The sequence below is a fragment of the Alexandromys fortis genome, unplaced genomic scaffold, assembly GCF_014885135.2.
Source record: "Alexandromys fortis isolate MF-2015 unplaced genomic scaffold, M_Fortis_MF-2015_v1.1 scaffold_19, whole genome shotgun sequence".
NCBI lineage: Eukaryota > Metazoa > Chordata > Mammalia > Rodentia > Cricetidae > Alexandromys > Alexandromys fortis.
This window is the reverse complement of record NW_026067890.1, coordinates 17632680-17646288: the sequence shown is the minus strand read 5'-3', so window position 1 is coordinate 17646288 and position 13609 is coordinate 17632680. Positions and strand designations below refer to the sequence as shown.

At 43.6% G+C, this 13609-nt stretch overlaps 1 protein-coding gene across 1 annotated transcript in view; it reads left to right on the top strand.

The window, feature by feature from the left end:
* Positions 1 to 13609, top strand: part of Nfkb1 (nuclear factor kappa B subunit 1) — a 108446-nt gene that overhangs the window by 16855 nt on the left and 77982 nt on the right. Inside the window, exons 2-4 of the mRNA XM_050143353.1 lie at positions 6355 to 6425; positions 7529 to 7568; positions 11623 to 11701. Of these exons, the coding sequence (XP_049999310.1) occupies positions 7536 to 7568; positions 11623 to 11701 (112 nt within the window). The 5' untranslated portion in view covers positions 6355 to 6425; positions 7529 to 7535. The remainder of the gene's footprint in view (positions 1 to 6354; positions 6426 to 7528; positions 7569 to 11622; positions 11702 to 13609) is intronic.

Below are 13609 nucleotides of genomic sequence, written 5' to 3'. Positions count from 1 at the left end.
GACTTCCCCTTCTGGGAAAGAAAAATTGGTCATTGCGCTGCCTGTTGAAACCCATGTTCATGACCTGCTTCTGAACCCCCCGCCCCCTGACTGTTCAGTGCCTGGCATAGGCCTGATAAGATTCAAGGAGCAGAGATATCGATTTTATATTCCCCGTGTTAGAAGAAGTGTGAACAGTTGTGGCCTTGTTTTCAGTCTACCACAGCTATAAACTCTTGAGTGCAGACGATGCCTCTCTTGTGTAGTTTTGTTTCTTTAGAAACTGACATGGTCAGATAATTGCTTTCTGATGAGTTAATGAAGGGTGGAAAATATCCAGGCAACGTTTCAAACACGGTCTACCTGTGACACAGAGCATAGCATACACGTGTACCGTGGATCTGCTCCTGACAGCACTATAGATGAAGTCCAAACACATTTTAATTTTAGTTTAGTAACTGTGGTTTCTGAGAAAATCATCCTTTTTCCTATCCTTTGAAACTTAGCCTAAGTCTCACTTGTCTTAGTATTGTTTTTACCTTCACATTTGGATTGCCTTGGGAGGAGCCCATTTGAAATCCATGCACTGTCAGGATCCTATTCTGGTCCTCACACTACACTCTGTGGAAGCGTTAGGTGAGTCCACCAGGTAATAAATGTTGGGACAGAAAGCACACCTAGGAGATTAAAGAGTGAAAGAAAGTGTGTTATCTGCAGTGAGGAAGAAAAACATTCTGAGACTCCTAACGTGTGTCCCCCCCCCCCCATGGAGACAAAGAAATTTGACTGGGCAGCGTGTGTTCGAAGGCTGGGGAGATCCTCAGTGAATGCACAGGGAGCCTTTTCCTGCTCCAGTCCCCGTGACAGCTTGCTACTTCATGTGTTGGCATGCTCACAATTGGCAGACAGGCAGAATGCCTCTACTGTGGAGAATTTAGCATTATAATAAGATTATAGTAAGCAAAGATCACTCTAGGTCACCTAGAAGAGGGACTTGGCAAATGTGGCTGATTTAAACCAACTCCTTGCCATCTTCTCTGGAGGATCTTAGCTGGAAAGAAGCAAAAACTACTGGTAAGAGCAGGAACTTCAGTGGTCGTCATGGCAGGTGGCATCCTACCCTTACTGATGTGGGATTCCCCTCTGTATGCTGTGAATATCATTGGTTAATGAAAGAACTGCTTTGGGCCTATAGCAGAGCTATAGGGGAACAGAGATAGTGGGGGAGGGGGACTACACTGAATGCTGAAAGAAAGGAGGCAGAGTCAGAGAGAAGCCATGGAGCTGCTGCTCGAGACAGATGTGCTGAAACTTTGCTGGCAGGCTTGACCTTGTGGTGATGCACAGATTAATGCAGATGGGTTAAATTAATATGTAAGAGTTAGCCAATAAGAAGCTAGAGCTAATGGGCCAAGCAGTGATTTAAATAATATGGTTTCTGTGTGATTCTTTCGGGTCTGAACTACCAAGCTGCCAGGAACCAACAAGCAGCCTCCTTCAACACCCCACTTCACCCCGGCCACTAGCACAGGTGCTTAACCCTTTAAGATCCTCCTTAACATGGCTGGAGAGATGGCTTAGCTGTTAAGAGTGCCTACTGCTCTTGCAGAGGACCCAGGATCAGTTTCTAACACCCACATGGTGTCACCTACTTCTTGCCCCCGCCGGCACCCTCACACATGTGGTGCACATACATGCTTGCAGACAAAACACTCAAGCCACATTAAATAAAAATAAGTAAAACCTTGAGGAGAAGAAGATCCCACATAGCAGCTAACATTATGAGTACACTAGTTCCAGTCAGAACATTTGAGAGGCTGGGAGCAAAGGTGTATTGAAGAGAATAATACTCATGTCAAGAGGGAAATTCCATTGCCCATTACACGGGTGCAAGGGCCATAGACTGTGCGGTCCGATAAGCTGGCTGCAGCCTGTCAGCCTGAGCAAATGGCTCAGTCCCTCTAGAGCTCAGTTCTTCACGTGGACTGTGTTTTCTGGGTTCCATATAATAAGTGGCATATGTGGCGTTACCTCCAGTTCCTGCTTCTGGGAAGCAGCCTGCCAAGCTTGGCTCTTCCTCCATATGAGCCAAAGCACTTGTCCTGATGCCGTAACCCGCACTGTAGTTTCTTCTCCTCAACATAACTGGCACCTGGGATTAGTTCATTCTTGGTTGGGGCAATATGGTGCTTTCCAGGATGTTCAGGTTACCTCTAGAAGCTGGTAAGACCAGCTGTACAGTTTTGTCAGTCTAGAACACTCTAGAGAATAACTTCCAAACATTTTATAGGACAGTGGCATGCAACCACTTCAGACTCTAGTGTGATTGAATGCCCATAAATATGGATGGGAAATTAAATGTCCTATCTGCCTTAGTCACTGTTCTATTGCTGGGAAGAGACACCATGACCAAGGCAGCTCTTAGAAAAGAAAGCATTTAACTGGGGGCTGGCTTACAGTTGCAGAGGTTTCATCCATTGTCATCATAACAGAAAGCATGGGGGCAGGTAGACAGGCAGGCCCTGGAGCAGTAGCTGAGAGTTCTACATCATGATCCATAAGCAGAGTAAGACAGAGACTTTGGGCTTGGAATGAACTTTTTGAAAATTCAAAACTCACCCCAAATGATACACTTCCTTCAACAAGGCTCTATCTCCTAATCCTTCTAATCCTTTCAAATAGTGCCACTCCCTGGTGACTCAGCATTCAAATATATGAGCCAACGGGGCCATTATTAACCAAACCACCATCTTTCTCAGGATAATAAAAACTCTCTCTCTCTCTCTCTCTCTCTCTCTCTCTCTCTCTCTCTCTCTCTCTCTCTCTCTCCTTTATCACGAGCATGGTATTTATTAGACTGTCTGATCTGTTAACACATGTTCTATATCTCTCGCTCACTAATAAGTTTTTACATGAATTAACTAACAATGTTTTCTGTGGGTCTGCTGTCTTGTTAGGTTGACATTCCATCATGGATGGATACCTCTGCCAGTTCTCAATATTTGCATTCAGCAGGTGGCTATTTGATATAACTGTCATGATGCTCCTGCTGAAGTCATCATTGAAAAGGGAAGAAGTAGAAAATTAGTTTGCACAACTCTTAGTGTGGTAGCATACACAGAAACATTGATTCTTTTTTTTTTTTAAGGAAACTTTCAGAAATCAGTATGTCTGAAGAAAGTGAGCCCACTGCCAATCTTTATCACTGTACAGCCTGGTGTCAGAAAGGGGGACACGATCTCATCACTGGTACAGTCTGGTGTCAGAAAGGGGGACACGATCTCATCACTGGTACAGTCTGATGTCAGAAAGGGGGGCACAACCGTTTGAACACCAGCTCTTTCCTAGTGTACCTCTTCTGAAGAGGGGTCAGAAGTGATGAGGAATTTTGACACATTCATACTGCATGTCTTATTTAACAGTGCCAGACATCTTAAGTTCAAGACAGCCTCTTTCTCTATTACAATATATCTCTAATATATATTAGATAAAGTTCCATGTCTCTGTACTTATCTAAATTATTGTAGCAATTCCATAATACTTAGAATTGTAGATTGATAATATAAACAACTATTTCAAAGCACATTACAAATTCCTCAAAATGGATTTACAGAAACTGGAATCACCTCCTCTGAATGTTTTATGGGATATGCATTGTAGACGGCCATAGTCCTTACGTCATGCTTTCTCCAACAATTTTCCTATGGAAAAGACATTTCAATATACTTTATAATTTTGTTTTTAACAACTTATTATCCATGTAGAATACAATACAGAAATGTTGTGAAAAGTCTCTTTTCTCTGTAACTTTACCCTTGTTGCTAAACAAAAGGGGGGGGGGGCATTAAACTTAACCTACTTGGTACCTGCTATGGCTAATACAATTTTGAACCACCCCACTACCCGATTCCCAAGTTGGTATCCATACTATGCAAATTGTGATTCATTTTGGTTTGGAAAATTAGAGGGTCTTTTTTTTCCTCCAATGAAATCTAACAGAATAGAAAGAGTTATGCTTTTGTTATGGTTGTTGTTGTTGTTGTTTACCATGAGTTAGATCTCAAGCTACCAGTATCTCTGATCCTAGATGCTATGCATTTACTGAGGGGTGCTCCCAACCCCTTCCTTGAAGGCTCCCACGCTCCCACCCCCATGGCTTTAGAGTTTCTCCACTCTGCCCAGCCACTTCACCAAGATGCCCCATGTCAGGCTTAGTGACTAGGGAGATGGCCACGGGAATGGAGCAGTCCACTCGGGGCTTGGCTGGTCTTGTTACATTGTGCTTCGTGTGAAAACCACAACTCCCTGGATATTTCCTGAGACCTTAGCCATGTTTTCTGTGTCTCCTTATACGAGGTGAAGATCTTCCTAAAGCCTCACGGTTGGGGGAGATGGACGCAGAAATGAGACCCGGGCTTGTCTCCCTCTGTGTCTCAAGGTCCTTCCTCAAAAGCACAGGAGTGAGCAAAAGGAAAGTGGGGGAAGGCTGGGGAAGCAGGGGTACAGAAGGGACTTTCCCACCGCTTTTCTAATCCTCAGCTCCAAAGGCCTGTCAATATTTCAACATTTTAGATATAAAACTTGCTTTTGCAATCAATGCAAATATTACCCAGTGATTCATCCTTTCCAAATGACTCTCGGTTTCTTTTGACATTTTATTTTAAAAGTATGAATTAGCATTGACATCACACTAGAGCTGCTATTACCTCTCAATGCTTCAGTAATTGCCAAGGCTTTATAAATCAAGACTCTAAACCATCCAAGTGTTCTTGGGCTTCCAGAGTGGTTTATAGAATTGCGTCTTTAGGCACACATAGTCTAGAAGTCTCAGGAGAAAGATGTTACTGAAGGCAAACTGGCGGCTTGTGGAGTGTGTAGTAGCGGGATCTTCATCAGGGCTTTGTCTGCATTGTGGACCAGGAGGATACCCTTCTGTCTGTTAAATCAAGTGAAGTTGTCTTCCAAGTTGGAGTGAGACCTGCTTTAAGTCCCCATACTCAAAGGTCTACAAAACCATCCAAGTTTTAAAAAAATAATCTTTATATTTTTTAAGATTATAGTAAAATTACAACATCCCCTCTTCACTTTCCTCAGAGTTCTTCCATGTAACTCCCTTGCTCTCTTTCAAAAATTCATGGCCTCTTCCTTAATTGTTGTTAAATATATATATATTGTTTTTCCTAAGTCCATAAATACCATCTGCTTCATCTGTATAATGGTTCTTAGATGTATGTTTTCATTGGTATTGAATAACCAATCAGCGTGCACCTTCCTGGGCAGGACTATTTCTCCTGCCCTTGTCATTCTGCCTGTAGTTCTTACTTTAGGGCTGAGGCCTCTCCTAAGTCACCTCACTTTCACGTTAGCTTGTCTGTTGGTGGCATCCTTGTTCAGGTATACACATACTCAGTGCCATAAAGGTACTGGATGGGCTTTGACAGTTTATTCAGGCAGTGGTGTCACCGCCACTGTGGATTGTTAGGAAAGAACACCCGGGTTGATGGAAAGCCTGGGGTTAGAAGGATGATGTAAAACTCTGGGCGTTTAGAGTCAGTGGTGTGAGCCCTGTATTGTATTCAGAGTGACTTGTTCTTACTAGTGTTCCAGTAATTAGACCGTGTACTGTATTTGTAATGCAGATATCCTCTTACAAAAGCACATGTAGAATGGCATGGCATAGATATATGCTCACACACATATAGAGTCCAGGTTTACCAACATGTTTTATCCTGGAGGCTGTGTTCTACAAATGGGCTCTCATTAGCTAAATTATTCAGTGCTCGGTGTTTTACCCTTTCAAAAGGCCATCCCATCCAAAATGCAAAAACAGAGGCCATGGTGAATTTACTTAGTATCTAAAATGGCAGAACCCTGGTATTTTGAATGACTTAATGTTCCTCTACTATATCAAGTTAGTATTCCCTTGTTTTAACTACTTACTTGAATAGATATATATTTAGTTGCAGCTGCTTGGATTTTATTTTTTTAAGACAGAGTCTTGAGCCGGGTGGTGGTGGTACACGCCTTTAATTCCAGGAGGCAGTGGCAGGTGGATCTCCATGAGTTTGAGGCCATTCGATCTACAAGAGCTAGTTCCAGGCCAGTCTCTAAAGCTACAGAGAAACCCTGTGTCAACACAAACACACACCCCCCAAAAAAAAATTAAAAACAAAAAACAAACAAACAAAAAAACTCTACCATAGAAAGATCTACTTGCCTCTGCCTCCCAAATGCTGAGACTAAAGGCATGTGCTTCTGTACCTAACAATTGTTTTCTTTTTAAATATGTATATATTTATATATGCATAAATATATATTTAAATTATGTGTTTGTGTGTGTGCCTGCATAATTTTATGTGTACTATATGTGTGCAGGTACCTTCAGAGGCCAGAAGAGGGTGTCAGATTCCTCGTAACTGGAGGTGGACAGTCGTGAGCTTCCCCATGTAAGTACTAAGCACTCTTAACTGTTGAGCCATCTCTCCAGCTCGCATTTGAATGTTCTCATGTGCTGGTTTCTTACTCTAAGCAGATACCCCTTGCAAACCTGTGTGGACTCGTTGCGTAGGACTCACAGCCACTACTCTGACTCCAGTGGCAGCTGGCATTGCCCCGCGGGCCCCTGGGAGTGCTCGGGAGGCTTCCATGCCTCCCATTAGTCACTGGGTTCTGTAACACAAGAGCATTTTACTGGAAACGAAGCCTTGTACTTTTGGGGACATTGTGAGGTGTTTTCCTTGGTGTAAGGCCTAGACTTCCGTCTGAGATCCAGCAGTCTGTTGGGTTTAAGAAGGACGTGGAGACTCCTTTCACATATCAGCAGGGGTCCATGCTACAGGGTGGGCACCGCAGCTCTGTTCCATGTTGTCACGGGTCCAGAGTCCGTCCATTCATGCCACGTGGTTCTCCATGTTTATCGTGGCCCCCTGGGTGACTGAAGTGTGCTGGGCCTGTGCATATTCATAGCTGGCCAGAATTCAGAAAATTTGGGATTTACAGGTTTCACGCTGTCCCTGGTATTTTTTATTGTTCTCTTTAGAGTTTCATTGCACCTTGACAAAGGCAGAATGACTTTCGCTGGTCCTCACAGGAGGGCAGAGGGTGGAGCATTCTATGGCTTTCCTCCCCAGTGTTATGCAAAATAGTTTCAGTGCCTCCTGGGCTCCTCAACCAAGTCTAGCCAATTCAAAGACCATTTCAGAGTTCATGAGAAAACAATACACATAAGGGGTCAGACTGTAAGAAGTAGAAATGGCCACAAGACTCCATCTGTGGGTGATTTTTACACAGAAATGAGGCCAGCTGTGTCAAGGTAAGAACATCATCAGCTTAGCGAGGGCGTTGGGTTCTGCAAACTCCCCGCTGTGAGAGTTAGAAGCCAGAGAGGGGCTGCATGCACCATGCCCTCCTTCTGAGGTCTTTTGGACACATTTGTGTCTGTCATCTCTGCAGTAATTCAGCATATACCTGAATATATGCCAAAGTTGTGGGACTTTTAAGGTCCATTCCAGTATTACAGTTTTGATTTCTTTTGTTTTATTGTGTACAGCTTCAACATGGCGGACGACGATCCTTACGGAACCGGGCAGGTAAGTCATCATCTCTCTAACGACTCTGTGCAAGTGTGCTTGTGTTCCAGATACACAGAGGCAGCACTAACGACTCAGTGGAAGGCAGACTCTAAATTAGTAAACTTTACTTGATTTATTTTTCCAGTTTTTCTGCTCTTCCAGGGTAGGAGAGGGTACTTTCATATATATTTTTGCATAAAATTGCATGTACACTGTATATACAATGTACATTATATACAATGGCCAGGAGATAGCCACTGAGCCAGCTGTGGCACCTGTCTGATTCCAGTATTCAATATGATGACCCTGTAAGTAATCTTTTTTTTAAAAAAAAAAAAAAAAGCCAGTGAGTGAGATTTTTGGGGGTTGCTATTAACATTGCTACAAACCTGGTGACTTGAAACAATAGGAAAACATCTTTTTATAGGTCTGGAGGCAAGAACTCAAAATTGGGGGCTGGCGGGGCGGTTCCTGCCCCATACAGCTTCTGTGGGTGCTTCGAGATCCTTGGCACCCCTCGGCTTGTAGCATCACCATCACACCAGCTGTAGAGTCTGTTGTTGCCGACTTTTCTCCACTCTTTGGATTGAGGGCCATCTCCTTCTAGTGTGAATTCACCTAGCTTATATAAAGGCAGAGGCTGCATTTCCAAAGAAGGTCCCATGTAGCAGGAGCACTGAGGAATTTAGAATGCCTTTTTTCAGAGGTGCTGTAGTTAGACTCATCGCAGGCTGTGAGAAGGCGCGCGCGCCCTGAGAGCGTCACGCTGTCTTCGTGCCAACACCGGGCTCACCGTCCGTGTTAGCAGTTAGGACACAGGCCAGCTCTAGGGTATCTGTGCCCCCTTGTCCCTCCTCGCTTTCTCATTTGAAAAGCTCTGAACCCATAGAAATGAAGAGTATGGTGAATCCATCCTGGTTATTGGTGTTCCGTTTCTTTCTCTTCCCTCCATCAAGGGCATAGAAATGAGCCTTGGAAGCGGTTTCTAGACACTGGTGTGATTGCAGTGGCAATAGTAAATGTGGACTCTAATGATCTTTTAAATTACTTAAAGCTGGTGTCTGCTTGTTGTTTAGACTGTTCATTGAGACTTTATTATGTACAGACATTAGCATCCTAGAGATGGAGAGACCAGTGGTGTAAGGCCTGACTTCAGGAGCTGCCTTCTAGTTGGAGGAACAGAACCACACTTTGCATGGTCAGTGGATACTGCCCTGGTTTCCTGAGGCACAGAAGCATTAAGAGGGATCTCCTTTTGCTTCTTTGGAGAAAGTGCAGGTTAAGGATCACTTTCCAAAGGAAGTCTAAGCTGAGCTTCAAAAGCTACAACCAGTACAGGGAGCCTACTTAGAAGAGAACCCTGGCACAACATTTGATATTACTTCACATTTAAATTTTGGTGGTAAACTTCTGAGACTACCGTTTCCCAAATTTATGCGTGCAAATAATCAGCCAAAAATAAAACTGAAAGTGAAATATTTCTCGGGGATCTGGTGTTTCTACAATCAAACAGCCCTAGAGTAGTTGTGAGAACAAGATGGGCATCCCGTTCTCACCAGGCCAAGTAGAGTGAGCGTGTATTAGGTTTCATGTCACCGTTCCCTCCTGATTCTGTTGTGAAAATGGCGACATTGGATAGCTCTAGAACATTCTCCCTTTTGCAGCATAGACGACTCCTGGCGGCTCCTGTCATCAGCACCCTTTGTTTTACCTTTCACTTTTAATTGCTGCTTCTAACGAAGCCCAGATCTCACCAGAGCGAGGGCTGCTTCTGCTTAGTTTCAAACCATGCTTTCCTGTCTATGCACAGGAAATCTTATCAACCAGAGATGGTCTTTTATGCCACAAAATAGTAAAACCTGCTGAGGACAGTCATTTTGAAAGTTTCTTATATGGGCAGTTTTGAGCTGATCAGCAGCAGGGGTGGGCACGTTTTAGCATTTCAACTGGGTGCGGGGAGAGGTCCTTGAAGGTTTTTTGTTTGTTTTCCTGTCTTGAGCTTTAAGATGGTATTTTCTAAAGTTTGCCTTCTTCAGGGAAGTGTCCTCAGTGTCTAAGCACACACTGGAGTTGGTTCTCCACCCTTCACCGAATAAGCTCCGTGGGCTGCATGCAGTAAGCATGTCTTTCTGGGAATTTTCCCTCGGTCCCTGCAGGATTATAGCACAGGAGTTCTTTGAGGTCATCCTTTTTGCTCAGATGGTGGACACCCTGCATGGCCTGAAGTTTATTTTTGCAGGACATAGTTTCCCATTCTGTATTTCTTTACTGACAGTCAAGGACGTGGAAGAGCTTTGCTAAACATTGAAAAGTAGCCCGCGTTTGCTCCTCCATTGAAAATTTGTGTCCCTCAAAACCGGATTTGAAGTGATTTTCATTAAAATGTCACATTTTAGGAGCCAGTGAGATTTTTCAGAGAATAAAGTACTTACTGACAATCTGAGTTTGACATCCCCCAAACACACACAGAAATGAATGTAACAAAAAAAATTTAAGCATTACTTTTCTTACTCATGATTTAAATAGATATACTAGGATCTGAGGTACCCAACTATATCCAGTGATTTACTAATAAGGATAAAAATACTTCCAGCTTGCCAGCTGACCAGAGAAGGTGAAATAAATACATTTGCTTTGTGTGTGGTGCACAAGCATTTCCCAAGTGACTTTTGAGAGTGAGAAAGATATGAATAAACATGTGAATTTCTAATGAAGAGACTGGGGAAATGCCTTTTGGAACAATGGTTAGTAGTGACCTATCAAGATAGAGCTTAATACTATCAAAACATATTGTATGTCCACTCTTTCAGTTGTGTTAGTTGTGTGTTCTTCCTGTAACAAGTTACCATAATCTTACGATTTGAAACAACAGAAATACCTTCTCCTGTAGCGTAGAATAAGAATCCCAAAGGCAAGGAACTAACAGGGCTACATTCCCAGCAGCTGCTGTTTCTTTCCTTCCGAGCTCCTAGAGGCTGCCTGTGTTCCCTGGATGAGTTCTCCCAGCGCTCCAGACCCTTGCCTCTACAGTCACACTTCCCTTTGATTTCCAACTCCTAGGTAGCAAACCTGGATGTTCCAGGATAATCCTGTTGTTTAATAGTTTTACATCAATGTTACATGCAGTCTATCTTTTGCCATATGAAGCATAGGTCCTGGGAAGTAGATTAGTTCTGGGGAGTAGCATGTAGCCATTGTTCAGTGCACCACCCTCTACTGAATTCCAGGGAGTCTGTGTTGTAGTGGAAGAGCAGAGGTTGGGGAGGGGAGGGTGCACTCTCCCATCCTTTGCTCAGCTGCACCGTCAGTTTTGTAAGTTATGTAGCTGCTGTCTGTGACTCTTTCAGGCCTTGAAATTCTGTAGCTCAAGAAGGAATATATTTTTCATCAAAACAGAAACACAGATCTAAGATTATATGCATTGTGTATGTGTCTGCCTGTATGCACCCACATGTTCCTGTGAGTGTACATGTGCGTTCACATGTGTGTGGAGACTGAAGGTCAATGCTGGCTGTCTTTCCCAATCGCTACCCATCTTGTGTGTGGATTCAGCTAGATATCTTCTCAGCCAGCAAACCCGATCCTCTTGTCCACATCTTCCCAGAAGTGGTGATGTAGACAAACTGCCATACCCAGCTATTCACATAGGAACTGGGGCTCTGACCTCTCTTCCTAATTCTTATACAGGAAGCACTTTATCCCCTGGGTCCTCTCCACCCTCTGGGGTTAGACTCTTATTCCTAAGAGGGTGTAAGATTCAATCACTCATTCAACAAATACTGCTGAAGTACCCACCATGCCTGGAGCTCACTTGGCTCTGAAGATGCACTAGCTGGAAGGATCCACCAGGTCCCTGCCTTCGGGGACCCCAGAGCTCTTACTCTTCTTGAATTCCTTTTTTGCATACGTAAGTTCTGCATGCAGCAGCCTAACCCGGACTCAGAAAGTCACTTTAGAATCCTGATCTTAGGAATCCCATTTTTAGGCTTTCGTTTCTAGTTTTCATTCTTGTAATTAGTTCTTCCTGTAAATTAGAAGAGGAATTATAATTTTTGTATTTTCTTCTTTACAGATGTTTCATTTGAATCCTGCGTTGCCTCATCCAATATTTAATACAGAATTATATGCACCAGAAATGCCCCTGTCAACCGGTAAGACAAGTGGCGTCCTTCTCCTGTTGTTTTGCTTTTCCCTTAAAAATAATATTTGGGGTCAGGAATCAAAATATTTGGGTTGGATGTGGACCAACCCAAACTCAGTACATATGAAAATACCGTAAGGAAGCCTGTCACGCTGTGGGTGCTGGGGACCAAACCCAGTTCCTCGGGAAGAGCCACAAATGCTCTTAACCACTGAACCGTCTCCCCAGCCACAGTGCTCTCTTCAAATCCAGTGATGTTCATAGGAAGGAAGTGGTGATTTGTGTCTTCAAACCAGCCTTTCAGTATGCTTTCTGGAAATGCATTTCACAAAAGCAGTTCAGCGCACTCACACAATGTCTTCGCAAGTGTGGTACCTGCTTTCCCGTTCTCCACATTTGATTCCCCATTTGTGCTCCTCTTTGCTTTGCCGCGGCTACCACAGAACCAGTCTCCGCCCCTCAGTCTGTGTCTAGGGAACAGCTGTTGTGGTCAGCCAGGATGCCAGGCACTGGGGAAACAATCCAAAAGTCACCTTTATACCCCAACATGACTGTCAGTTAATGGACCCACACGTTGTTTAATGTCCTATGCGCAATAGCGCATGTTCTTCATTTAGAATCCTTGCTGATTGGCTGTGTATCCTTGGTGTGATGGCTCTTCTTCCTGCTCTGTTTCCGCCCTCACGTCACATGCCGGAATTAACCTGTCTCCCAAAGCAGCGTGTGGATTGTGTTTAAAAGAGCTGGGATCACTAAAGCAGACAGCAGGTGCTTTGTATAGTCTGGATTTCCATGTCTTCTATGGAGACCATATGTCCTTTTTTTTTTTTTTTTAATCATTCTCCTTTAAGACACCATGGTTGTGTCAGCACTTGCCTCTCGCTGTCCAAATCAGAAAGTTTCTCCTTTTCCCTCTCTAGACGCATGGGAGGAGGAAGGGCTCATGAGCCCAACCTTCCTCACCCTCTCCAGCAGACGTTACCACACAGAGGCCTGTCTGTCTTTACCCCACAAAGCCTATTTCCTAAGCCACTGTCCTTTATGTGAGATGGTGAGCTGTCCAGTGTGCCCTCTGGGTCACTTCCTGTGAACAGTGAATGCAGCAGAGGCTTCTGGGTTTCCTGTGAATGTCTAGGCTTGGAGATCTGAAGTGTTTGCTTTAGTATGGCTGTTTTATTGAAAATGTTAAGGACGTGGTTTTGTTCTCAGGAAAAACACACATTTCTATAAAATGCCTCATGAATTCTAAACAGTAACCTGAGGCAGATGATTTTTCAAATGTGCTTTCCTTTTCCTTAGGTTTATGGGCTCAGAAGTAAAATTACTAAAAGAATCACCTCAGTAAATGTTCCTATCATGTTGTGGGACCCTTTTCCATAGTGTTAGACAAACCTTTATAATTGTCTCTAAAAAGGCGTTCTTTCTGCTCTCACCAGCTCCTCTGTTTCACTGGCATTTCCCCTCTCTGTCTGTGTGTGCTGTCCAGGTTCTATAGTCCAAGAGGGACAGGGCATTCTCTTCACATTTTATTTTATTATTTTTTTAAATTTTCTTTTTTTTAAATATTTATTTATTTATTACATATACAATATTCTGTCAGTGTGTACGCCTGCAGGCCAGAAGAGGGCACCAGACCCCATTACAGATGGTTGTGAGCCACCATGTGGTTGCTGGGAATTGAACTCAGGACCTTTGGAAGAGCAGGCAGTGCTCTTAACCTCTGAGCCATCTCTCCAGCCCTCTCTTCACATTTTAAAGCAGTAGGAAGTTTATCTAAGTCAATATTTGATTGTATTTTCATGTGTATTTTTTTCAACCTTCTCAAATTCTTAAGATCTCAGTCTTTCCAACTGTGTGGCAACTCTGGAGCAAGGGACAGCTGTTAGGTCTGTGTCTTTTTCTGTGATTTAAACTTTCC